This window comes from Carcharhinus amblyrhynchos, chromosome 17 (genome assembly GCF_965287045.1).
Source record: "Carcharhinus amblyrhynchos chromosome 17, sCarAmb.v2.hapA, whole genome shotgun sequence".
Taxonomy (NCBI): domain Eukaryota; kingdom Metazoa; phylum Chordata; class Chondrichthyes; order Carcharhiniformes; family Carcharhinidae; genus Carcharhinus; species Carcharhinus amblyrhynchos.
The window spans coordinates 47064846-47090169 of record NC_137340.1 but is presented as its reverse complement, the minus strand read 5'-3'; the positions used below and the strand labels follow the sequence as shown (position 1 = coordinate 47090169).

At 41.8% G+C, this 25324-nt stretch overlaps 1 protein-coding gene across 3 annotated transcripts in view; it reads right to left on the bottom strand.

Annotated features, from left to right (window-relative positions):
* The window catches only part of trim8b (tripartite motif containing 8b), an 81968-nt gene extending 56956 nt beyond the window's left edge, over positions 1-25012 (bottom strand). The window contains exons 1-2 of one of the 3 annotated variants that reach the window (XM_080205903.1): positions 20833-25012; positions 18198-18842 (exon numbers count right to left, since the gene is read on the bottom strand). In XM_080205903.1, the coding sequence (XP_080062029.1) occupies positions 18198-18842; positions 20833-20862 (675 nt within the window). In that variant the 5' untranslated portion in view covers positions 20863-25012. Of the gene's footprint in view, positions 1-18197; positions 18843-19359; positions 20802-20832 lie in introns of those variants that run through there. The other 2 variants (XM_080205904.1, XM_080205905.1) reach the window with 2 other exon arrangements.
* Positions 25013-25324: the final 312 nt, after the last annotated feature.

The following is a 25324-nucleotide window of genomic DNA, read 5'->3' as shown; positions in this document are numbered from 1 at the left end:
AACTATGTTGGTGTTTAAGCTTCACACTAGCCTTCTCCCAACCTACATCATCTTACTCTATCGGCATATTTTGTAAAATAAGATCTAAGACTTTAAGAAAAAGCCAGGGAAAACTTAAAGCCAAATACCAATCTTGATTCACATTTAATTGCCCTTTAAATGTCAACAATCTGAAGCATTCAGGGTTTAAGATCAAAAATATTTATAAAATTCATGGTGGGCTTATAAAAATCCCATTCTCCCAGCCTACTGTGCATAGGTTCAGCAAAGATCATTTCAAATTTCACAAGCACTATTTGAACAGAAGACTTGTGTCACAACATGTAGCTGTTTGCTCTAAGAACAAACTAGAATAATCCACATCCAGGTAATTTTGGTGAGGACAGAATAGAAATGTGAACACTTGGGTTTTGGTATTATTAATATGTAAATATTTCTGATTTCAGTACATCATGCCACTGCTAGAACACATTTGTACATCCAGACTGCTAAGCAAGAATTGCCTTGGGATTATTCCTAAACCGACCTGCTTGAAAATGAAGGCCTGCAGCTAGATAGGGAGGAAAACAATTAAAAGGCTCGCCTGCACAGATGTAGAATTGTTACGCAGTAATCAAATCCGCAACCCAAATCCTTGTTATCATCTCAGAGTTGCCCTCGAGTAGCTTAAATGGTGTAAACTGATTCTGCCTTGTTTTGTAATCAGGAATTGGAGCGAATTCTTGGATTTAATTCATTTTGGTCCAGGATTTTGTTCCTCTGATTTGTTTGTTTGTCTGTGCCGCTGAAATAATCACTGTTACATCAGCTGACAGTGTCATCAGATCTGGTACCACGTCTCAGTTCAACGATAGCTGTATTCTACTGACTCAAAATGTCTCCCTTCACACCTGGCACTTTGATCAGTTGGAACTCTTGCTGACTACAATGTGCACTTCTGGAAGTCTGCTCTTGAACACTTATCACTGTTAGACAAGTCATTATCTTGGGAAATACCCAAACCCTTTGATAGGATCTGGTACTATGCACTTCTAAGCAACCAATCATAATCATTATAATCAGATACCCTAGACACCTCCAAAGTCTTGGATACGGTCTGGTATTCAGCACTTAAACAAGTTTCAATAATAAGTACCCACTCTAGAGCTTTGATCATTGTATACCTGGTTTCTCAAAAATGCTGTCCTTTATTTAATGGCTTATCCCATCTTTACTACTGACCCCCTAGGGCTTTTACCTGTCTCCTGTCGGGTCCCTTTCCAGTATTAAAAACCTCCACCCACCATGACTCCATTATTTTGCTGATAATTTCATTCTACATTCATCAACTTCAAAATTCCATGCCCTCAGTACACAGAACCTCTGACCTTCACAGTACACGTACAATGATTGATGTATACCTTGATATCTTCCATACCCTTCAAAAGATAGTTTCACAGTTGTAGCATCAAAGTACAGAAGACGGTATGTGACCTATCATATCTCCACTGACCCTTTGAACCACACATTCTCTTTTTGTCTATAACCTCATGAATTCCTCATCCTCAAGCACCTGTCTAGTTCGCTTCTAAAATGACTTATGGAATCAGATGTTTGCCATATCTTATATTACAATTATCACCTGACTTTTCTCTTATAGATTCAGTGTACCTGAACAGGTCTGGAGTGTGATGACTAGGGGATTTTCACAGTAACTCTGTTGTAATGTTAATGTAAGCCTACTTGTGACAATTAATAAACAAACACTACTAGTTCTTTCTCACAGAACAAAATTCTTGGCCTCTATCTTCTCCAAGCCAAAAAATAATTTCTCCATCAGAAAAACTGCTTCTTAGAGGTTCCATTCCCTTTTTCAAGTGTATCCTTTTCTCCTTGCAAATATCAGATGGAACCATGTCCACTGTTTTACTCCAGAAAACCAATTGGTAAAAGATGATCGTGGCACCTATCTTTACTCAGCCTTTCACTTACGCTGGAATTCTCCAGCTGTTCATGCACCACTGCTTCTGCCAGCAGGAACGCAAAATTTGGCACTCAGCCAAATCTCTGTTCACTGCAGCAGGATGTGGGTATGCCAGCGTTGGACTGGCGTAAACACAGTAAAAAGTCTGACAACACCAGGTTTTAGTCCAACCTATTTATTTGATAATATACTCACAAGCTTTCGAGGGGACTGCCTCTTCGTCAGGTGAATGGAGAGTTCTGGCCTCAGACAGAGCATATAAAGCACAGACAGTTTAGAGATTACTGATTAGAATGCGAATGTTCACATTCTAATCAGTAATCTCTAAACTGTCTGTGCTTTATATGCTCTGTCTGAGGCCAGAACTCTCCATTCACCTGACGAAGAGGCAGTCCCCTCGAAAGCTTGTGAGTATATTATCAAATAAATAGGTTGGACTAAAACCTGGTGTTGTCAGACTTTTTACTGCAGCAGGACCAGAGAATCCCACTGGCGTGAAAAGCCAAAGAATCCTTCCCTTGTAAACACTACCCAACTCAATCATACATCTAATTTTTTTACTCCATTCTTAACAAGTTATAAAGCCAATGATCAGAGTTGACCATGCAAACCCAAACCTATCTCCATGCTTGCTCCAAAAACCAAATTCAAATTGAATTCAATTCACGGTCCCCACAAGAGACACAAATAAAATCCAAACTGACAAGACAAGGCACTGCACCCCATCTTGGGCTTGATCCAGCAATGTTTGATATTAGCCAAAATACCCTCCACCTGCATATAATTAAATACAATTTATATATAATTAACAGCCATAACATTAATGCTTCACCAACAGTCTGGAAGCTGATTTTGGCAGCATTCTCGCATTACAGTACAAGTTACACAAAAAACTGCTGAATCGCTTATCCCTCACTTGCTTCTAGAATTTAATTTACCTTCTGCACCCTTCTTCTGTAAATCTTCCTTTCAAAACTAATGCTACACCTTATTTCTTCTCTTCTTCCACCTAAGTATTAAGTCCAACATGTCCTTCCTCCTCCACAACCTCCCCAATGTTGAAATCAAAACAGTGATGGCCTCCCTCTGTTTCTCATTCTTTCCCACGATCTCAAAACTGAGCACCAGTCTTATCGCGCACAGATTTCATTCCTCCTCACAATATTTTAAAACTCAAGATTGGCATCATCTAGTCACCACTTTGATTTACCTTATCTTATATTCTTTCCCAAAAGATAGAAATGAACAAACATGTATGCAGCATGATTAAATGCTTAAACAAACCCCTCCGAGTGCTAATCATTGGAATTTTGTGCTGTGCCAACCACAGCAAGTTTGAGGCCACAGTTACCCAAGTACTTTGTTTATCCATCTCAGTTGTGCATTTCTAGAGGCACATAAGCAAAGGTCAGAGTCTTTCCTGAAGAAACAACAAGAAAAACAAACACACAAAAATACTGAAGCATCTCAAAATGCTCTCATCCCTCAGCAGCTGGTTCTAAAATAGCATAAGGAAATACACTTTAGAAGAGAAGATATCCCAGTCAGTAAGGCCTAGCAAAAAAAAAAAATTAGCATCCCAAACTGAATGAGTTTACTGTTGAAATGTCAGAAGAGTGTTTCTTAACTAGATCTTTCTTTGGGAACTGGCTACTCAGATTTCAACTGTTAAGCTGAGGTAAAAGTGCTTGGATTTTTAAGTTTGACTACGTGACTGAAGATCTTAAAAAAGATTTTAAAATGTAACTCTGCTTCAATTAAGAGGCCGTGCAGCAAGTTTCAATCAGTCACATTTTTTAAACTACATGGAATCCACAAAATTGACCACTGATTGGGAGATTAGGATTTAGACATGGACTATATTTGGACTATCTTTAAAACCCACATGCAATGAAAATATTTACGGAAGATGTAAATTATGGCATTCATTTAAATAGGAGAAGTTTCAAACACACCGAAGAATTTATTAAAACATTACTTTACCAACTATTCAAGAGGCATTAATTACAACAAATCAGTGGCTGGGTGGAAAACAACTATTAACCTCCAACCAGGTTTCATAGTTCAAAACCTTCATCTGAACAGTGGCATAGGGAGCCAAGCTACCTAGTAACATAGGAAACAAGTTCTATTTTGGAATAATTAAGTTGTAATGCTTGTAGTTCCATTTTAAAAAAGAGCAGTGGCATTTATGTTATGTGGCTATGTTAATATTGCAAGAGAAAAACAAAATGACTACAGCATTACTACCCCCTTTTCATTCCTCTTTCCACCTTTATGTTAAAACCAGCAGGCACCCCATTCCCAGTTCTTTGCAGGCACTCCATTCCCGGTTCCTTGCTAATCCTCAATCATTTGCTTGAAGTGCTTATGAATAGTCAGGATAAGTTTCATCTACAATTCAATTTTTTCCTCTTCTGTAATACATCAGGAGTTGAACTCACTGAGTCAACTAGCCCACTGTTTCTTATTCTTGATTCTCAGTTAAAAAGTCCATCTACGTGATTCCAAGTACAGATCCTGCATACTATGTGCGATGCAGGTTACAAGCAGAAGAATTAAAATGCCCTCACTTATTTTCAAAGTGATTAATGCCATTTTAACTTGGGTTATAATTGTGTACATATTTATAAAAATACACCAGCACTGCCTCATTTAAGATCCTAGCTGGCTCAGTTGGAAAAATTGTGATCAGACAACCATCACATTAAGCCTGTAAGGGAATATGCACATAATACTTTAGTTTTATAATGAACTCTCAATGTCAACAACTGTCTATTCAATGTTGGGAAACAACTTTAAAATCTTCTGGTCTCCAACATACAATCCACTGCAATTTAAGACAATTTTTTCTCAGGTTGCCAAAAGACCACAAAACTGAACATCTGGAATAATTATTCTGTATTAGATGTGAATGCAATCTCCAGTACATTGGATAACCAGCCATAGGTGAACCGTGGAGTATACAGACTACTGATGGGAATCACTGCAGCAATTATTTCAAGTACTGAAAGGAATGGGACAATCATGTTGGTTCCAAAGCATTCTGCCTCCAAAGTGTGCTTTAACCACTGCACTGCAAGGGTCAGATGATTTTTAGGCCCCAGGGCAATATTGGTAGTTCTATTTGTTTAAAAGATGGAGGCTGAAAGGATTGAACATGGCAATCAACACTAAGCCTCAGTAATTCCCACGGTGCTACATCATGACTGACTTATTTTCAAAAGTGAGGTGGATTGGTGAAATAGCTTTGAAGTTGTCTAGAGGCATGTTCTTGACCTACTGGAGAAACTAAAACATTTTATTAAACTTTTCAGCAAGGGAAATAATGAATTAATTTACTATCTATGCAAAACCATTATTTTCATGAGACCAGCAACATGGTTGACATGTAAACACTTTGCAAACTGAAAAAAGCTTTGGCCAAGTTAAAAACATTAAGTACATCTCATAATATGGAAAGCAGACATACAGAAATGCAAGTCTGCTATCCATACTGTTTAACAAGACTGGTGCCAATCATGTGAAATGGTTAGAGTACTGGTGAAATTCACAGCATATTCTATTTTCCTCACTGCAGTGTGCAAGTTGTGGAGGAGGTCAGTCAATGCCCAGGGTGGAATGGAGAGAGACTCTTGGCCAGGGCACAGCTCTGGTTAGGATCTGTCCCAGTCTGGCCACTCTTACAACTGGCAGATCCACTGCAGTTCAATTGCATTTTCTATTATATTTTCATTACTGCATTAACAGTTTTTCTATTCTCCTGCTCCTTTATTTTTAAAATGCTTATTGTACATGGCCTATTTCCACTACTATATTTACATTTGCTTTTGACCTTTTTAATATGTCTGCAATTTTTTTAAGAAGTTTTATCCCCCCCCTTTAAGCAATTTGCAGGTCATTTAAAACATTAACTGCCTTGCCGTTGCTGCATCCTGCAACTATCCTGCATTTTGGTCCCTCTTCACTATTTCATCTCTAATTCCTTAGCCTTCAGTAGAATGAAGGATAGATATCATGACAAGTTTTTTTCTCTTTACAGATGCCAACCAGTCAGCAATGTATTTCCAGCAGTTATTATTCTCAAGAACTTGACCATATTATTTGGATGGACATTCTGGTGAATTTACAGGGCTGTCCCAAAACTATAAATGAAATTAAAAAACAGAATCAAAGAATCATCCTTTAGTTTTCACACAAAACAAATGGACAAAAACAATAACAGTAAGATCTCAATTCCACTTGGAGTTTGACTATCACCATGGACCAATAGTCTTCATTACCCAAAGAAAGATTTCCAGAATGTAATTCTCAGTACAGTAATAAAAAATGCATGAAAATAGCTAGAATCTAAGTCCATAAACCAGTAGCATGGTCTGTAACAATGAAACAGAAAATGGTGGAAAAACTCAGCAAGAAGGGCAGCATCTGAAGAGAGAAAAACTGAATTAATAGTTCTGGTCAACGACCTCTCAAGAGAATTCATCAAACCTGCTGAGTGCTTCTGGTATTTTCTGTTTTTATTCCAATTTTCCAGTAATATTTTGTCTCATTGGATTCTGGCCTTTGCCTGCATTTTTATGTCCCCCCCCCCCCCCCCCCCAACCCCACTTCCACCCCTTCCCTCCAACTGGCAGTGTGAAACTAGTTTCCCTTTTTAAAATGCAGAGTTTTGTTCAACACAGTGAGAAAAAAACTCATTGAGAAGCCTGCGAGCTTCACACCGGTTTTCTGCCCTAAAACAAACACTCCGCATTTTTGGGAAGATTCCACTCTCTATTTTCAATTGGCAGTGATGGAGCCTTGTTCTTTAGAATCTTCTGTATTGAATCCCAAGTCTCCACTGATCTGTGATAAACAGGATCATGCCAAATGGAGGTAAATGAAGGAAGAAATGGGCCACAGTGACATACTTTCCTGTGAGATTTAGGTGCAGAAGACCTAGGAGATTATCTGATTCGAATCTTGCTTTGAGGCATAAAAACAATTTCATTCCATAGAACCATAGAACATTTCAACTCAGTAACAGGCCTTTTGGCCCTTCTTGGCTGTGCCAAACCATTTTTCTGCCTCGTCCCACTGACCTGCACCTAGACCCTGTACACCCCCCTCATCCATGTAGCTGTCCAAGTTTTTCTTAAATGTTAAAAGTGAGCCTGCATTTACCACTTCATCTGGCAGTTCATTCCACACTCTGTGTGAAGAAGCCCCCTCTCATATTCCCTTTAAACTTTTCTCCTTTCACCCTTAACCCATGTCCTCTAGTTTTTTTCTCCCCTAGCCTCAGTGGAAAAAGCCGGCTTGCATTCACTCTATCTATAACCATCATAATTTTATACACCTCTATCAAATCTCCCCTCATTCTTCTATGCTCCAGGGAATAAAATCCTAACCTATTCAACCTTTCTCTGTAACTCAGTTTCTCAAGTTCTGGCAACATCCTTGTAAACCTTCTTTGCACTCTTTCAACCTTATTGATATCCTTCCTGTAACTAGGTGACCAAAACTGCACATAATACTCTAAATTCGGCCTCACCAATGTATCATACAATCTCACCATAACATTCCGACTCTTATACTCAACTTTGATTTATAAAGGTCAGTGTACCAAAAGCACTCTATGACCCTATCGACCTGTGACACCACTTTTAGGGAATTATGTATCTGTATTCCCAGATCTCTCTGTTCTACTGCACTCATTAGTGTCCTACCATTTACCTTGTATGTTCTACCTTGGTTTGTCCTTCCAAAGTGCAATAGCTCACACTTGTCTGCACGAAACTCCAATTCCCTTCATATTTAAGTTATCATGCTACTTTACAGTATTAATAGCATAATAACCAGCATGTAAAGATCCAGTACACAGCCTCTTTCCTGCCGTATGCTAGACAGAGGAGAAGAACTATATCTGGACGGTGGGGTTTCGGGATAAGACCTTGGCGGGATTGTTGTTTTTGCAGGCCAAATGGCCTCCTTCTGCACTGTAGGGCTTCTGCAAAAGTCCCTCTGATCCCTGATAGTCAGAGTGGTAACAACCACAACCAAACTCACTATGGTCAGCTTGGAGTATTTCCCCAGAATTTATACTAGAGGCAGCCTGAATTTTCCAATACGCTGCTACCCCTGAAATATTACGAACTACAGGAAAGCATCTGTGTTTAACCATAAAATTTTAACTAATTTGCACTTCAATTCAATTTTATTTTTTAAAAAAATGCAAAATGGATAGAAATTATTGCAAAAACGCGACTAAGGAAACAGCGTTAAAAGTAGTTGGGGGCAACAACACAAAAATCAAGTGAGGCTCCAGCACTTAAGTTAACCTTTAGCCACACTATCAATAGATTTTTAAGTCACAAACGACCAGACACCAGTAATTTTTACTGCTTCACAAGGAGATGGTCATTTATGTATTAGAAGCAGAAAGTGAACAAATAGTGCAACAGTTACCAATCTTCTGATACAATATATACTGCAGGGATATAAAGCGATAAACTGACAGAAAATAAAGCAATGATATTGCTGTACATTCCGTATGATAATTACCATCAGGGAAAGGTTTTAAGGTTTCTTTGCATTTATATAACTAAGCAGCATGCCCTTTGACACTAAAGAAACCTGCCACAAAAGATCAGACAGAGCTTAATTTTAATTTAAACCCCTTGCAAAACATTGGAATGATGCCAGCGAAGGCATTATATATAAGACTACAATTCAATTTTGGGGGTCCTATGTCCATATAAGCAGCTTAAGCCCTTTACTCTTGTGGTTTATGATTCGATTAGATCATTTTTGCCCAGAATTATAACTGGATACTCTTCTCAGCTATACACATCAGTATATTCCCTAGCTATCTCTATCACTATATTGCTACATACTGATATCCTGAGATATTTATGGATGAGCTTTTTATGTCCCAAATTCAATTAATCTCCAGTTTTTCAGGGCCTTACCTCATCAAAATTTTAAAGGAGACAGTTTGTCTTGCACTCAAGTTTTTTTTGAGCAGATGACTAATTTCATTCATATAAGACAATGTATTCTCTATGTAGGAATTATGCAAAGCGCAAATGTGGTTTTGGCACAAGGAAGATGCATTTTTGTTAATGCCATGTTTTTTGAAAAAAAAAGAAAAATGACTATCACACGGAAAAGATAAATGAAGTTGGCGGGCAGGTGGAGAATGGGGGAGTCAGTACAAGGCCATCAGAAGTAGGAGCAGAATTAGGTCACTCAGCCCGTTGAGTCTGCTCCACCATTCAATCATGGCTGATATTTTTCTCATCCCCAGTCTCCTGCCTTCTCCCCATAACCCCTGATCCCCTTATTAATCAAGAACCTATCTATCTCTGCCTTAAAGACACTCAATGATCTGGCTTCCACAGCCTTCTGTGGCAAAGTAGTTTTTGCAAAGGTAGTCAAGTTTCTTACCAGCCATTTTACCATTATACCACCCACTCACTAAACCAGAACCGTAAAACAACCAGGTCTTAAGTTATTTTCTAAAATGAGTTTTAAATGGCTTTGCCATTACGTGGATTAGTTAGTAGTCCGCTTTCCTCAAAGTCAGAAGGTTCAAGTCCCATGCCAGAGACTTAAACACAAAAGTCAAGGCCCAACACTCCTGCATGGCATTATTAGAGGTGCTGCCTTTTGAATAAAACGTCAAACGAGACCCTGCCTCGTTTCTCAGGTGGATGTTAAAGATCCCATGACACTATTTCAATAAAGAGCTGGAGAATTAACCCCTTTGTCCTGGTCAACACTTATCCCCCAGTCAACATCACAAGAGTAGATTATCTAGTTATTATTACATTGCTATTTCGGGGATCTTGTGTAAAAACTGACTGCAGCATTTTCTACAATGCTGTACTCAAAAGTACTTAACAGGCTGCAAAGCACTTTCAGACATTCGGTGATCATGAAAGGCACTATTTAAATACAAGTCTTTCTTTACAGTGCAACTGATTGTTTCATTAGTATAGACAAGAAATTTTAGCCAATCAAATAAACAGATTGAGGGTGAGAGATTAAAAACACTGTTTCCTTTTATATCATTCTGGCAACAGCAATGCAAAAAGTCAAACTAACGCAATGGAACGTAATCAAGTGGGCTGGGTGTTAGCACAAGTACAATGCATACATACAACCTACAGGATTAAAGGTTGCCTACAGCATAACCCTCATATGTTCTGGTGCTAATCCAACTTTGGTTAAAGAATATATGAAATAAAAGCATTGCTCTCTTCCAAGGCCTTTGCCTAATGAAAAAGAATGCAGGAAGAGAAACATGCACCCGACATAAAAGGCTTGAGATCCAAGCTAGAAATTCCTGATTTTAAACCAGTTTTGTCCTTTGGGCGTAACCTCAGATTCAGCAAAGAATGAGAGATAACTAATCAGAGATAACTACCAAGAAAGGAAGATGACTCTCCCCAACAGTATTTACGCTTCCCCCAGGTTAGTGTCAGGAAAACAATATAGTAAGTAGATCATTCCTGCTCGTAAAACAAATCCACTGACATGGTCAGTGTGGCTCTCAAACAAGGGAAATGTGGCCAACTAGAACTTAACATTTATCCCAGAGGCACATACACAATAATGGGGGTTGGTTCAGCCCAGTTGGCTGGTTAGTGATGCAGAATGACGCCAACATCGCATGTTCAATTGCTTTACTGGCCGAGGTTATTCATGAAGGCTCCTGCTTCTCAACCTTGCCCCTCAGGGCTGACAGCAGCTCACCCAGCACTTTCCCATGGGTAATTAGGAATGGACAAGAAATTATGGCATAGCTTGTGATGCCTACATCCTGTGTATGAGGTCAAGTGAAACGAGAAGAGAAAAAACAAAATAGAAACAGCAAAGGGAAGAAAAGTACAGCATCTCTCTCAGATATCCAATTTTCTGTGCCACTTTGGTTAAAGATATACCTGCAGCAGAAATTAGCACAGAACGCCCTGGTTGTCCTCTACCTGGTTAAGCTTACACCACACTCGCTATAGTTATTGACAAAGATGCATGAACACGGCTGAAAATAACTGATGTAGTCACAGATGGCAAACCTTGAGACCCTTCCCATTGGTAGCTAATTGGATCAGGAAGTATTGACTTTGGCAGCACAAACAGCTTCAAGTTGGCAACTTTCCACTAGTCAATTAAACAAAATACGGACATTTCTGGTTGGCTTGCGCTTCTCTTGATCTTTTAGCCAAGCAACCTTAATCCATTAGTCAGATGGGTGCAAGTAGTCATCCTTCATTTTGATGCATTTTTGTTGGCACTGCAGTCTAATTCAGACAGCAAAGCACTGCAAACATCAGCTGCTATCATACTTCCAAGAGCCTTCGCCTTAATCCAGATTCAAGCAGTTTCCAGCAGTGAACAGACATGGGACCAATGCTTCAGTGGGACTGTCTAATCCAGAATATGTCAGTTGTAACTACATGCTACTGAGCAAACATAATTTAACAAGACATTCTCGAGAACTCAGTTATCGATACCCCAATTTGTAGAACCGCTTTAGAAAATAAGCTGAGTGAGCGCATGCTCCAATTTTCCTGCCTTCTCCCTCCAGACTCCAAATAAAAAAGAGACAGAGTGCAGCAGAAAGGGTGTAAAGGAGGGATACAATCATACAACTTTAAACGCTGGTCTATACAGGGTTAGTGGGAAGCATTATAGATGGCCTCATTTGGCAGAGGGGAGAAGGAAGCTGGGATTCCAACTCCCTTGCTGTCTCAGTGATCTTCTTTGAAGACTAATTTAATGAAAAGTGTGATCATCAGGAAGGGATAAATCTTAGTTTGGCTGTGATGTCCCAACTAGAAGTAGACTGTACCACAGGAAAAAACTGGATCCACAACAGCACATACATTTCTAAAATACTAAAAGACAGGGCGGCATTAGATGATGCTGAACTCTCTGAGGGAACAAAGTTGCCACATGGAGCATTCAGTTAATCCCATGGGCGTTACCAGGACATCAGGCTGAAGACTGGTCAGTGAAGAAAAGCCAAAACAGAAGGTCAGACTGTCAGAAGTCTCCAAAAACGTAAAAGCTGTCTCTTATTTCCATTTTATACACTTTTCAATTTCATTTGGGAGGGGTTTTCAGTTTCAGTTCCAGGCAAAAGACAGAGCAAAAACCAGAGCTGTTACAAAAGCAAGTCTTTACAAACCTTGCAACAGCTTCCTGGTTACCACCAAATTTTGCAAAGCCAAGCTGCACTTTCCCTCTCCCCAGCCAATACGAATGCTGGCAGTTCATCTCACTCAACAAGAATGACATTTGTTACAACAACAATGGCGCTACTGCACTGCAGAGCAAGAGCTGAATGATTACGTCAAACCAAATACATACTCTTGAGATTAATCAATCACGTTTTAGTCACTTCAAATTTGACAATGATTAAAAGAGTTTAATGCATCGGCCTACCTAGCCTTTGGAAAGCTGGAACTACTGAAAACCCACTTAAAACAAAAGCCAATAAAATTTCTACTTTGTAACTAGATTTCCTAACCCCTCCTTCCTTCCTATCGGAGATGACTGATAGATTTAGGTCAATGAACTTTTAGGATCAAGCTGGAGTCGATCCACTTTGCTGCACATTTTAAGTGACCTGGAAATAGCCTGGGCTGTTAAGCCTTTTTTTAGTTGCTGTAGGCAATTTCAGCTCAAGTTTCCTTAAATTGTTTGGTCCAGGGATACACATAATTGCTGAATTTAAAAATAAACGAGTTACACTAGTTCCTGACAAAACAATTCGAGGAAACTTTGAAAAACAAAGGAAAAGGAGGGAAATTGCACATGCGGACAAGGCCACCTCACATTCTGTTCTACAGAAGCTGGCTACAGTGTAAAATCTTCATTCAACAGTTTAAGCTTCCCATTTGGATCTACACTCCTTTTTCCAATCACCGTGTCTCCTCAATGGAGCAGCAAACTGCTTTCATCTTCAAAATGGCCACCTGATCTGAACCACGATTACAGAAATCATGGAAGCCTCGGAGTCTACCACCACTGAGCGCTAGCTGTATACAGCTGCACAGCATAATTGATAAAGTAAATGTCAACCAAATGGACAAGAGGGTATGAGGCAGGAAGGTTCAAAACAGAGATAGGGAGAAGCTACTTCTCAGAGTTGTGAATCTATGGAACTAGCTGCCCAACAGTGCGGTGGATGCAGAATCAATGGATTCAAGAAAGAGATAGATAAATATTTGATCAAAAATGGGTTAAAGGCAGTGGGGTAGCCCAGGAAGTGGAGTTAGGATAAGATGGAGATCAACCATGATGATATAGAATGCCAGAATGGGCTTGAAGGACTGAATCGCCTACTGTCACTCCTAATTCCTATATTCCTACAAGTATGACAAGCATGGAAAGCAAAAACTCCCCCAAGTTCTCATCATTTACAGACTTCAAGGCAGGCTGTGTTCCTTTTGAGGAATTGAAAAATAAATCCAAGAGTATTGCAAAACAACCAGATTCTTTATTTATAACTGAAAATGCTTCCTTTAAAAAAAAGTTCAGAGCCAAGATCAAAAGAACCTGTCCCCTTAAAAGTCAGATTTAATTAATTCTATGATCCCACAAAGCTTAAGCTGAATGGGAGTAAAGCCACTTCCCAAACCATGACTCTCAGTGGCAAGCTTTTGTTGATAGTATTTTTGACTTCATAAATTCATGGAAATTGTAGCCACAATTCTGAATTTTTGAACTTAATCTGACCTCTCCTCCCTTCTACACCTATCTGTCCACAGTACTGGCAAGGCCATTAGCTAAGTTTGAAAAAGTGCTAACATTTAAGAACCTAAGGCAGCAGCAGTCTTTGTGGTTTCCAAACAAAGCTGTGTACGGATTCACACTGATGAACACAAATACAATCCCCAAAATCTTAATGCCATTCCCAACCTCACTTAAATACAGGCATGAATGTTTGGCTTCCAAATAGGTGCAAAGAATGCAGTGATACTCCAGGTAAGGACTGGCAAAGAACAAAGAAAATTACAGCACAGGAAAAGGCCCTTCCACCCTTCAAGCCTACACCAAACATGCTGCCCGACTGAACTAAAAAGTGTCACTTCTCGGGCTTTAGGCTGAGACCAAGCATAGGATCAAGCCCAAGATCTGCTGTAATGCCTGTTCTTGTCGGCTTGGGTCCAGTACATCTCTCTTGTAGGGGCCACGAACTGGATTCAATGTGAATTGGAATTGGTTTTTGGAGCAAGCAAGGGGACAGATTAAGGACTTGCCCTTTCCATTCTGTGCATTCGAACTGTAACTCTAAGAAAGGTTTTTTTTTAAATCACTTCTAGATTTAATAAAATTTAGCTCTTTTGAATCAATTGCCCAAATGTTAAATACATTTATGGAGCTGGGCTAAAAGTTGAATATTTGCAAAGGATGAAATTGGTGACAAACAGAAGAAAAGCTGCAATGATAAAAAGGATTTTGATTCAAATTGTTTAAAATGTCAGGACTTGGCCCATAGATTCAAAATCATTCAAAAACAAAAATAATCAACCCAATATATATACTTCATCTGTAGCATAACCAACAATTCTTGTTAATGCAGAGTTTGCCTTTAAAACATTTCAGTACAAGGAAATCATTACTGTTACAGCCATACAACCTATAACCAAGTTTTACTCCAGTATATTGTGGTGTTGGTCTGTCGGATTCCCAATTTTCACAGCCTTCAAGTTTGAGACCAAGAATTCATTAGCAATCTGACCACTAATAGAATTGAAATAATTAAAAAAAATAAATTGTAAAAATACACCTTTTAAAAACTGGGACATTATTTTTAATCCATCACCAAAACTAAACTGCTTAGAAACACAAAAAGTGTTGCAGTATAAATTAGAATTGTGTCCACGTGGATAATCACCAACCATTTCCAAGACCCACTCCGCCCTCACAAACACCAAAGCCCTGCCTCCCTCCTCCAGATGTGGGAATCCTCAGCTAATTCCAGGCAGTTTAGGCCATGTCAGAATTTAGTTCTACTATAAGGAAAGCTTGTATTGCCTTCCTTTCCCCAACGGAAGGTATTTGCGTGCTACAAATGTCAGCTGTTCTTATGGGAGGCAGTTCTAACCTGTGCAATTACAGAATTCCCCCATCTAAAGCTTTCAGTTCTATTGCTCTGAGAAGGTGAGTCTCCAGACTTTCTTTCTCTACACATCACAGAACTCCACACTAACATTTTACAGTTTATTGGGTGGAGGAAAAGTCTCAAGAGCTCAACATTTTTCAGTTTTATAGCCTATTACATCAGCAACTCACTCACACTATTGAGCCTCTTAGATTAAGACCTCACCATTCCAAAGCTGAGGAGCAAAGACATACACCTTGTTAATGAAGAAGCCAGGAACCCGGCTGCATTCATTTTTTCAAATCCCAAAAACACTTCCTAACTTACTGATCTTTAACCCACCAGAAATGTTATCTATGCAGCAAAATGTGTAAGGGGGGTGTGCCAGCTGAGGGCGGTGGGAGGGGCAGCCGAGGGCAGGGGAAGGGGGGATTTGAGGACATGGGCGCGGGGGAGAGAAGAGGGGATTGGGTGGGGGTGGGTTTGGGGGAGGGGGATTGCGTGAGGGTGGGTTTGGGCAGGAGAGGAGTTGCGTGGGGGTGGGTTTGGGGGAGGAAGAGGTTGTGTGGAGTGGGTTGGGGGGAGAGGGCATTGTGCGTGGGTGGGTTTAGGGGGAGATGGGGTTGTGTGGGGGTGGATTTGGAGGGGAGCAGGGATTGTGTGGGCTGGGTTTGGAGGGGAGCAGGGATTGTGTGGGGCTGGATTGGCGGGGGGGGGGGAGAGATTTGTGTGGGGGTGGTTTTAGGGGGAGGAGGGGCTGTTTGGGGGAGGCGGTTGTGCAGGGACGGTTTTTACAAGGGAGAGGGTTTTGTATGGGGGTGGGTTTGAAGGGGAGAGGGGTTTATGTGTGGATGGTGTTTGTGTGGGGTTGGGTTTGGAGGGTGGAGAATATTGTGGGCATGTGAGGGCGGGTTTGACAAAGTAAGGAGCTGTGTGTTGGGGGATTGAGAGTGAGGTGGGATGTCGGTGTATGGGGGTGGGTTTAAGGGAGGTGAATGGGAGTGTGTTTGGGTGGGGTGAGTAGGAGTCAGTTTGGGGGCGATGAGTAGGGGTGGATTTGGGGGGTATGGATGTGTGGCAGTGAGAATATTTGGAAGATGTTGGTAAATACAGGGTAAAGGAGTTGTGTACAAAGGGGGATGTGCAGAGGTGAGTGGGTTTTTGAAGGTGTGGAGGTGTGGGTTTTGGGGGGGGGCAGTGCGGGAGTAGGATTGTTGGGGGAGTACGGGATGTTTAAAAATACAAGGCTAGGAGCTGTGTGCAGATGTGAAGAGGTGAGTGGGTTTTGGGCAAGGGGATTGGGATGATGGTTGTAATATTGATAAACACAGGGCTAGAAACTGTGGGAAGGGTGTATGGATGAGTGGGTTTTGGGAGGGCAGGGGTGGGAGACATTTATAAGTGCAGGGTTATGAGCTGTGGGGGTAGTGTAGAGGCGCTTGGGTTTTGTGGGGGGGGGGGGGAGGATGTTTATAAATACAGGGCTAGGAGCTGTGGGGGAGCATAGAGGTGTGTGGTTTTGGGGGTAAGTGCGTTTTGGAGGCAAGGGGTTGGTAGTGGGTTTTAGGGGGTGGGATTGTTGGGTGTGGGAGATGTTTATAAATATAGGGCTAGGAACAGTGGGTGGGGGGGGTATGGGAATGAATGGGTTTTGGTGGGAAGTGGGAATGTTGGGGTTAGGGGATGTGTATAAATACAAGGCTGAGGGTGAGCGGCGTTTAGGGGCGAGTGGTTTTGGAGGTGGTGTTGGCGTGAATGTGTTTTGGGGGCAGGGGGAGTGAGTTTTGAGGGGGTTGGGAGTGGGGGGGTTTTGGAGTGGGAATGTTTATAAATACAGGGCTAGGAGTTGTGTGGGAGTGGATTTTTGGGTTAGGGGATGAGGTTGGGAGTGGGTTTTGGAGAGGTGGGATTGTTGGGGTGGGGGAAGTTTATAAATACAGAGCTAGGACTTGTGGGGGTGAGGGCGTTTGGGGGGGAATGGGTTTTGGGGAAGGGAGTGGGAGTTGGGATTGTTGGGGGTGGGGACGTTTATAAATACAGGGTCAAGAGCTTTGGGGTAGTGTAGAGGTGAGTGGGTTTTGGAGGGGAGGGAGGTTTTTGGGGGCAGGGAGGTGAGAGTGGGTTTTGCAGGGAAACGGTGGGAATGGGAGTGCATTTTGCGGGGAGGGGGTGGGAATGAGTTTTGTGGGGTGGGATTGTTCGGGGTGGGGGATGTTTATACATACAGGATCATGAGCTGTGGAGTGGTGTAGGGGTGAGTGTGTTTTGGGGGAGATGGGGTGGTAGTGGGTTTTGGGGAGTGGGGGCGCAAGTGGGTTTTGGGGAAAGGGGATGTGAGTGGGTTTTGGGGGGAGGGGGAGGGGGTTCCAGTGGGTTTTGAGGAGTGGGGATTGCTTATAAATATAGGACTAGGAGTTGTGGGGGTGGCGGGTGTAGGAGTGAGTGGGTTTTTTGGGGGGGGGGGGAATGAGGGACTGTTGGGGATGGGGGATATGTATAAATACAGCGCTAGGAGCTGTGTGGGAGTGGGTTTTGGGGGGGTGGGATATTGTTTATAAATATAAGACTAGGAACTGTGGGGGGGCTGGAGGGGTGAGTGGATTTTTTGGGGGGTGGGGAATGTTTATAAATACAGGACCAGGAGTTGTGGTGGGTTGTAGGGGTGAGTGGGTTTTTTTTTTGTGGGGGGGGCGGGTATGTTCATAAATACAGGACCATGAGCTGTGTGGGAGTGGGTTTTGGGGGGAGTGGGGGAGTGCTGCGTATAGGTTTTGCGGGGGGGGGGTGGGTGGGATTGTTGGGTGTGGAGAATGTTTATAAATAGACAGCCAGGAGCTGTGAGAAAGTGGGTTTTTGGGGAAGTGGGCGTGGGTTTAGGTTTTGGGGGGGGGGGGGGGTGGGATGTTTATAAATAGAGGGCTAGGAGCTGCGTGGGAGTGTTTTGGAAGGAGGGTGGGTGAGAGTTTTTTTTGGGGGGGGGAGTGTTTATAAATAGAGGGCTAGGAGCTGTGTGGGAGTGGGTTTTTGGAGGGGTGGGTGTGGGTTTTGGGGCGAGGGTGGGATTGTTGGGGGATGTTTATAAGTAGAGAGCTAGAAGCTGTGTGCGGCGGCGCTCCAGGTGCGACGGGCCCTTACCCGAATCTCATTCCTCCTGACCTCCAGGTCGCAGATGCTGTGGCCGTGGTGGCTGCCCATGTAGTAACAGTAGCGGCACACCGCCACCTGGTCCGTCTCGCAGTGCAGCAGCCGGTAGGCGTCATGCTGAGCGCAGCTCCAGGCCCGCGCGTCCCCGGCCTCGATTAGCAAGTGGCTACCGCTGACCGAGGCGGCCTGCAGGTGGGCGCCGACGTGGGCCTGGCAGCAGCCGGTGTCGCAGCGCAGGCAGACCTTCTGGGCGGGCGCGTTGCGGCAGTAGCGGCAGCAGAGCGGGCTGTAGGCGGCCGAGTTGCCGTTACCGGCGGAGGTGGAGGAGGAGGTCGAGGATGAGGAGGACGACGAAGCGGCGGCGGTGGCGGCGGCCACGGCGGCGGCGTCGGCCGTGAAGGAGTTGAATTTCTCAACGATGTTGCTGAGCTTGAGGTTCTTCTCCAGGGCCGGTTTCTGCGGGTAGACATTGTTGCACTCGGGGCAGCGGCTCACCGACTCCTTCCCCCAGGCCTCGCCGATACAAGCCCGGCAGAAGTTGTGCTTGCACGGTAGCTGCACCGGCTCCACGAAGACCTGCAGGCAGATGGGGCACAGAAGTTCCTCCTCGAAGCAGCTCTTCCAGTTTTCAGCCATCTTGGATAAAAAAAAGTCGTTATTTTCAAAAAAAAAATTCAAAAAAAATAACAACCAACGGCCAAACTCTCTCGAGCTTCTTCCTCCCCCTTCAACAAATTTCAGGTGAGGTTTTCCTCATTTAAAAGACAAACTGGGCTGAGGAGGGGACGAAAAATGATCTACAACACTCCCCCTCAATCTCTCCCTTTCTTCTTCACAGCCTCAACTGTCTGACTTCCTCACTGCCATCCAGCTCATAAAAGCCTCTCGCTCTCTTCCAAAAAAGAGATTTAAAAGGGAAATTCCAATTTTCTTGGCATCATTTAGATTGCAAAATCCTTTTTGGAAGGAAAAAAATCCAGCCGCACCAAAAAGAAATGTTCTTTAAGGTTTCAAATCCACTCTTCCACGGCCATCTTCAGCAATCTTTTGAAACTGGCTGTTTGTTTTATATTTTTTTTGCCCCCTCTCTCCTCCTCCAGGATTTTAAATCATTTATATTTATGGCACATTTCTTTCTTCTTCTTTCCCCCACCTTCTTCCTTTTCAGCTTTTTTTTTCCCGCAGACGAACACCACCCTCTTCTGTCAACTCCAAACTATTCGACTCTCCTCCCCCAAGTCCTTAGATAAATCTAAATAAAAGGCTCAGAAGAGGCGAAAATCCAATCTGCTTGCTCGCTTTCATCACCATTAAATCCAAATCTAACACACACAAATCAGTTTGCAGCCATCTTGCTTTCTTCTTGTCTGTTTTTTCCTCCACCTTCGTATTTTTTAAAAATTGTGCATTTGTTTAAAAGATTTCCTTTTTATATACACGCGCATTTATAATCTTAAAAATCGCATGCACAAAATCAGAAATAAGGCATTGATCCTTCAGTAATGGACCACAAGCTTCCTCAAACATACGCAGGCAGAGGTGTAGGGAGGGGGGAGCTAAAAGGAGGAGGAGGATACGGAAAAAAAATCCGGTCTGGTCTTATCATCAGAATAAATATACAACGCAATGCCCAAATGGAGTTTAGCTCCCCCCTTTTTTCATCATGTGATAATTCACTTTTTTAAAAAAACATACACACACACAGTCCGAAAAGCTATATGCAATTAAATGGGAAATGCCTGGCCAAAGTTGATCTTCTTAAATAAACGCACTTTAATCAATTTTGCAAATAAAGTAAGTCAAATAATAACATGCGTGCTTTTATTCAAGACATGTTTAACTTCGAACACATTCCAGTATGAATCTGTTGTCGAGATTAGTAAATGTCCATTTTAACTGGACATTTTTCTCCCAAAAGGGAACGTATTAAGTACATATTAAGATTGTTCCATAATTATTTTGCATCCTACTAGAACATTTTGTGTGTGTATACATCTATGCATATTCAGTGGTCTCCTATCGAGAATGGAAAATTAAATTTTACATATGGATTTAAAATACTTTTTTTAAAAAAAGACATTTCACCAAGCTTGGTTCGAAGAAATCCCTGTGAGATTTTTTTAAAAATCCCATTTAAGGATGTTTAATAATAATAAATGTAATAAGCAAGCATTCTTAAATTGAAATGAACCTACAATCCCAATAGCCTGACGGTATTTAGAAGTCTATCGGAAAGGCGAATGGGATCTGTGGGACCCACCACATCCAGTGAGAAAGACTGTCTCGCCGTTCCCTAGTACCGTTCGTTACTTGTAACCTGCAATCCCATTTCCACCGTTCCCTTTGAATTATTATTCTTTACAGCTCGCAGGTTTACGCGAACCTTTCCAGGAAATTAATTTCTTAATGCGTAAAACGATTGCCTTCATATAAGGTAATTTTTAGCTCCCTATTTGACATGTCCAAATTGTGGTTATGAGGTAACCCATCAAGATTCGGTATTCACCCACTACCAAAAAAAATGCACTTTTTAGATTTCCAATAGAGTTTTCTGAGAGAGCGAGAAATACATATTAAGACTGGTGTATAATGAATGCGATTTCAACAATCCCTGAAAAATACACACCGTTGTGCCATCAAATTGCACAGCAGTCATATTAAAAATGATTAATCACGGCAGTGAGTAATGAGGCAGTGTTTCCTTGCGATATGCAAAGCTGATCATTTCTCTATTTCAGGGGTGAGGGAGCCGGCTGTTTCCAATCACTCCCGAAAATGACGAGGCGGATATTAACGCACACACATAAGGGAGAAAAAAAATTGTGACTCATTTCCTGCTCAGATACACCAGTCAGTTTTCGCCTGGCAAGTTTTACTGGGAGGTTCAGAACACTTCTAGCTGTTTTCGTTATTTTTCTCTCCCTGGCAATTTTTTTTTTAAATGTCGGAAATGATTAAGGGATATTTAAAATGCTTAACTCTGATTCACCCAACGCAAAGGGTCACCGTTACTTTGTTACAGGATTTCATCAAAAGCTATTGGGCAATTGCAGGCGGGCTCTGCTGTTTAAAAAGGCAATAATCACCGTTGCTATAGTTTCTTTTTGGAACGATTTGTGCCCCTTTTCCTATAAAAGGCCAACGTTTCCCAGCACAGTGTCTGTCTTTGATCCTCTCCGTCTTGCGCCCTCACGACTCTTTTTATGGCCAGGCACTTCTCCACTGTTAGCTGTCTCCTGTTTCCCCAGCCAAGTAATATCTTGATTTTAAAATTATCATCCTTGTTTTCTAATCCTTCATTGGGCTTGTGCCACCCCAAACCGCCCCCCCACCTCGCCAATCCCACAACCCTTGGTGATATTGGTGCCCATCCAATTCTGCTGCATCATTTGTGGCCACCATTCATACCTCTTCAAAAATCTGCAGTAAGTTGAGCTTGATTTTCCCTTTAGAAACAGGCCATTCAGTGAGCTCTGAAATTCTCTCACTACAACTCTATCCCTCGCTTTCCACCTTTCAAGATGCTGCTTCAAACCTATAATTTCCTACAAAATTAGGAAAAAGATACAAAAGTCTGAGGACATGTACCAACCGACTCGAGAATAGCTTCTTCCCTGTTGCCATCAGACTTTTGAATAGACCTGCCTCGCATTAAGTTAATTTTTCTCTATACCCTAGCTATGACTGTAACACTGCATTCGGCACTCTCTCCTTCTCTATGAAAGGTATGCTTTGTCTGTATAGTGCACAAGAAACAATATTTTTCAGTGTATATTAATACAAGATGACAAATTGTAATAATAAATAGATGTGGCACTGCTACTTTAAAGCGCTAGAGACCTGAGTTCGAATCCCAGCTTGGGTCACTGTCTGTGTGGAGTTTGCCTGTTCTTGTGTCTGTGTGGGTTTCCTCTGGGTGTTCCGGTTCCCGCCCACAGTCTGAAAGACGAGCTGGTTAGGTGGATCGACCCAAACAGGTGCCGGAGTGTGGCCACTTGGGGAATTTCACAGTAACTTCATTGCAGTGTTAATATAAGCCTTACTTGTGACTAATAAATAAACTTTAACTTTATAAATCAAATCAAGTTAGAACATACAAATTCAGAGCAGGAATAAGCCACTGGAACCTGCTTCTCTATTCAGTAAAATCATGGCTGATCTAATTTTAACCTCAATCTCACGTTTGTGCTTACCCCGATAAGGAAGAAGATGAAAAGTTATCAAGACTTTTTTACTTCTCCCTTATTTAAAGCTCTGCCTCAACCATTTTTTGAGGAAGAGAATTCCAAAGTGTCTCACCCTCCAAGAGAAAAAAAGTACTCATCTCTGTCTTAAATTTTAAAGAGTAGCCCCTAGTTCTAGATTCTTGCACGAGAGGGAATATCCTTTCCACATCCACCCTATCATGTCCCCTGAGGAGCTTGTGCATTCGATCAAGTCGCCTCTTACACTTCTGTCAACTATATATATATATATACATATACATCGGGTCTCCCTGCTCCTGCACCCCTTTAGAAATGTATCCTATATTTTGTATTGTCTGTTCAAGTTCTTCCTACCAAAATGAATTACTTCATATTTCTTTGCACTGAAATTCATCTGTCATCTGTCCACCCATTCCACCAACTTGTTTATGTGCTTTGAAGTTTTATACTATCCTCCTCATAGTTCACAATGTTTTCAAGTTTTGTGTCACGTGAACTTTTAAATTGTGCTCTGCAAGGTCCAGTTCATTAATATTTATTAGGAAAAGCAAGTCCCAGCACTGACCCCTGGGGAGCTCCACTACAAATCTTCCTCCAGCACAGAAAAACATTCATTCAGCCAATTTCATATCCAGGTTGCTACTCCCTTGGGTGATGATGATGGTAATGCCGTTGAATGTCATGGGGAGGTGGTTATATTCTCTCGTTGATCATTACTTTGCTCACAAGCCTGTTGTGTGACATTGTATCAAACACCTTTGGAAGTCCATGTATATCACATCAACAACATTGTCCTCATCGACCCTCTGTTACCTCTTCAAAAATCTGCAGTAAGTTGAGCTTGATTTTCCCTTAAGAAATCCATGTTGGCTTTCCTTAATTAACCCACATTTGTCCATGTGACTATTAATTTTGTCCCAAATTACTGGTGCTGGGCATTTCCCTAGTACTGATTGGCCTGTAGTTCCTGGGCTTAAGTTGCATTCTTGAATTGAAGGAAGGCTAAAAAGTTATGGCCGGTGCCTCTGCGATTTCCACATTAGCTTCCCTCGGTACTCTTGAATGCATTTCATCCAGTCTTGCTGCCTTACCTACTTTAATTTCAGATAAGCTATCTAATACCAATCATCTTTTTGATTTTAAATCCATCTAGCGTTTGAATTACTTCATCTGTCCTATTTTGGGTGCCACAATTTAGTATTTATTTAAGACTTTGGAAAAGAAGAAAGTTTCCTTGGAATGCTGAATGCCATCACATTCAGTGGATGCCCTTTCCACCTCCTCCGGTGCCATACAACCATAAAACACGTCTTGCTCATCTGGGATACAGTGTACAGTTTTATTTAAAAGGATAGAATTGCATTTGAAGCAATTCTGAGGCAGTTCACTTGATTGTTCCCTGGAATGAAGGAGTTGTCTTGCGAGGGAATGTTGGACCTATGTCCATTTGAAGTTTAGAAGCCTACTTCTCTGAATTTGTATATTCATATGTGTGTTTGTAACATGGACAAAAGAGCTGAATTCCAGACAATGCCTTTAATATCAAACAATTCAGATAAAACTCTGCATTGACTAGAATCATACCTAGTACAAAGGAAGATGATTGTGGTGGAACCATCATTTTAGATTCAGGACATTTTTGAAGGAGTTCCACCTTGTCTGAGTTCAACCTTGTCCTTGAGCTGCTTCATCAATGACCTTCCCTCCATCATAAAATCATGTGGTGGGGTGTTTGCTAATGGTTCCATTCATAATTCCACAGATAATGAAGCAGCCCCTCACCCCAGGTGGCAAGACCCAACAACATTCAGGCTTGGGCTCATAAATGGAAAGCGACATTCATGCCCCACAAGTATCCAGCAGTAATCATTTCTAATGTGAGAATATAACCATCTTCCCGTGATATTCAATGGCATTACCATCACTGAATACCCCACCATCAACATCCCGGGAGATTACCATTGACCATTTTTGGACCAGTCACACAAATACTATGGCTACCAGATCAGGTCAGAAGTTGGTAAGTCTACAGTGTTGACCAGGGACTGAAAAGGGACAGTGAAAATCTGCAAGATCTACTTGAACTGCAGTAACTTGAACCTTGAGCTGGTTAAGCTTGCTTAGTTACAAAGGAAATGTTGTAAGGCATAAGCCCTTTTGTAGCCAGAGAGCAATGAGGTAATCCTACTCAGAACCTTGGCTAATGAGGGGAAACTATGAAATAATTATTTCCTCTGAGCCAAAAGGTTGTAGGTTCAAGTCCCGCTACAGAAACCTGAGGAAATTTGAATCAACAACGAAGAGGCAGCATATCTCAGAAAAGATAACACCAGGATAAGAATGGGAGATTCAGATCCAGTTGCAGCAAAACTCTGAAGACTAACTGCGCAGAAGAGGAAAACCCTACATAGGAAGACATGGAGACGCATTCAGAGGGACGATGATGCCTGGCCGGTGTAACTCTTTCTTGGGTAATATCGCTCATATTCTGTGATTACTCAGGAATCACCACGGAAACTAATGGGAATGGATTTTAGACTAGATAGTTGGGAAAAAAACTGGATGCTTATGTTGTAACCAGTCTGATTTGTATTATACTGCCTAACAATAATAAAGTGAATTGCTAATGGAGACAGGACAGCCTCCTCTTCTCTTTGTATTAAGCCGATAATTGCTTGTAAGATACAAACAACAGCAATGAGTAACTCAGCTCCTGATTCTAAACCTTCTACTATCTATAATGCACAGGTCAGGGTCATATTGGGACTTGCTCCATATGCCCGGTGAATGTAGCTTTAACAACATTTTAAACATTCACTCCCTCCATCACTTGCACTGTGTGTATCGAAATGGCCCTTCAGTAACTTGACAAGATTCCTTTGGCAGCAAGTTCCAAACCTGTGATTTCACCAC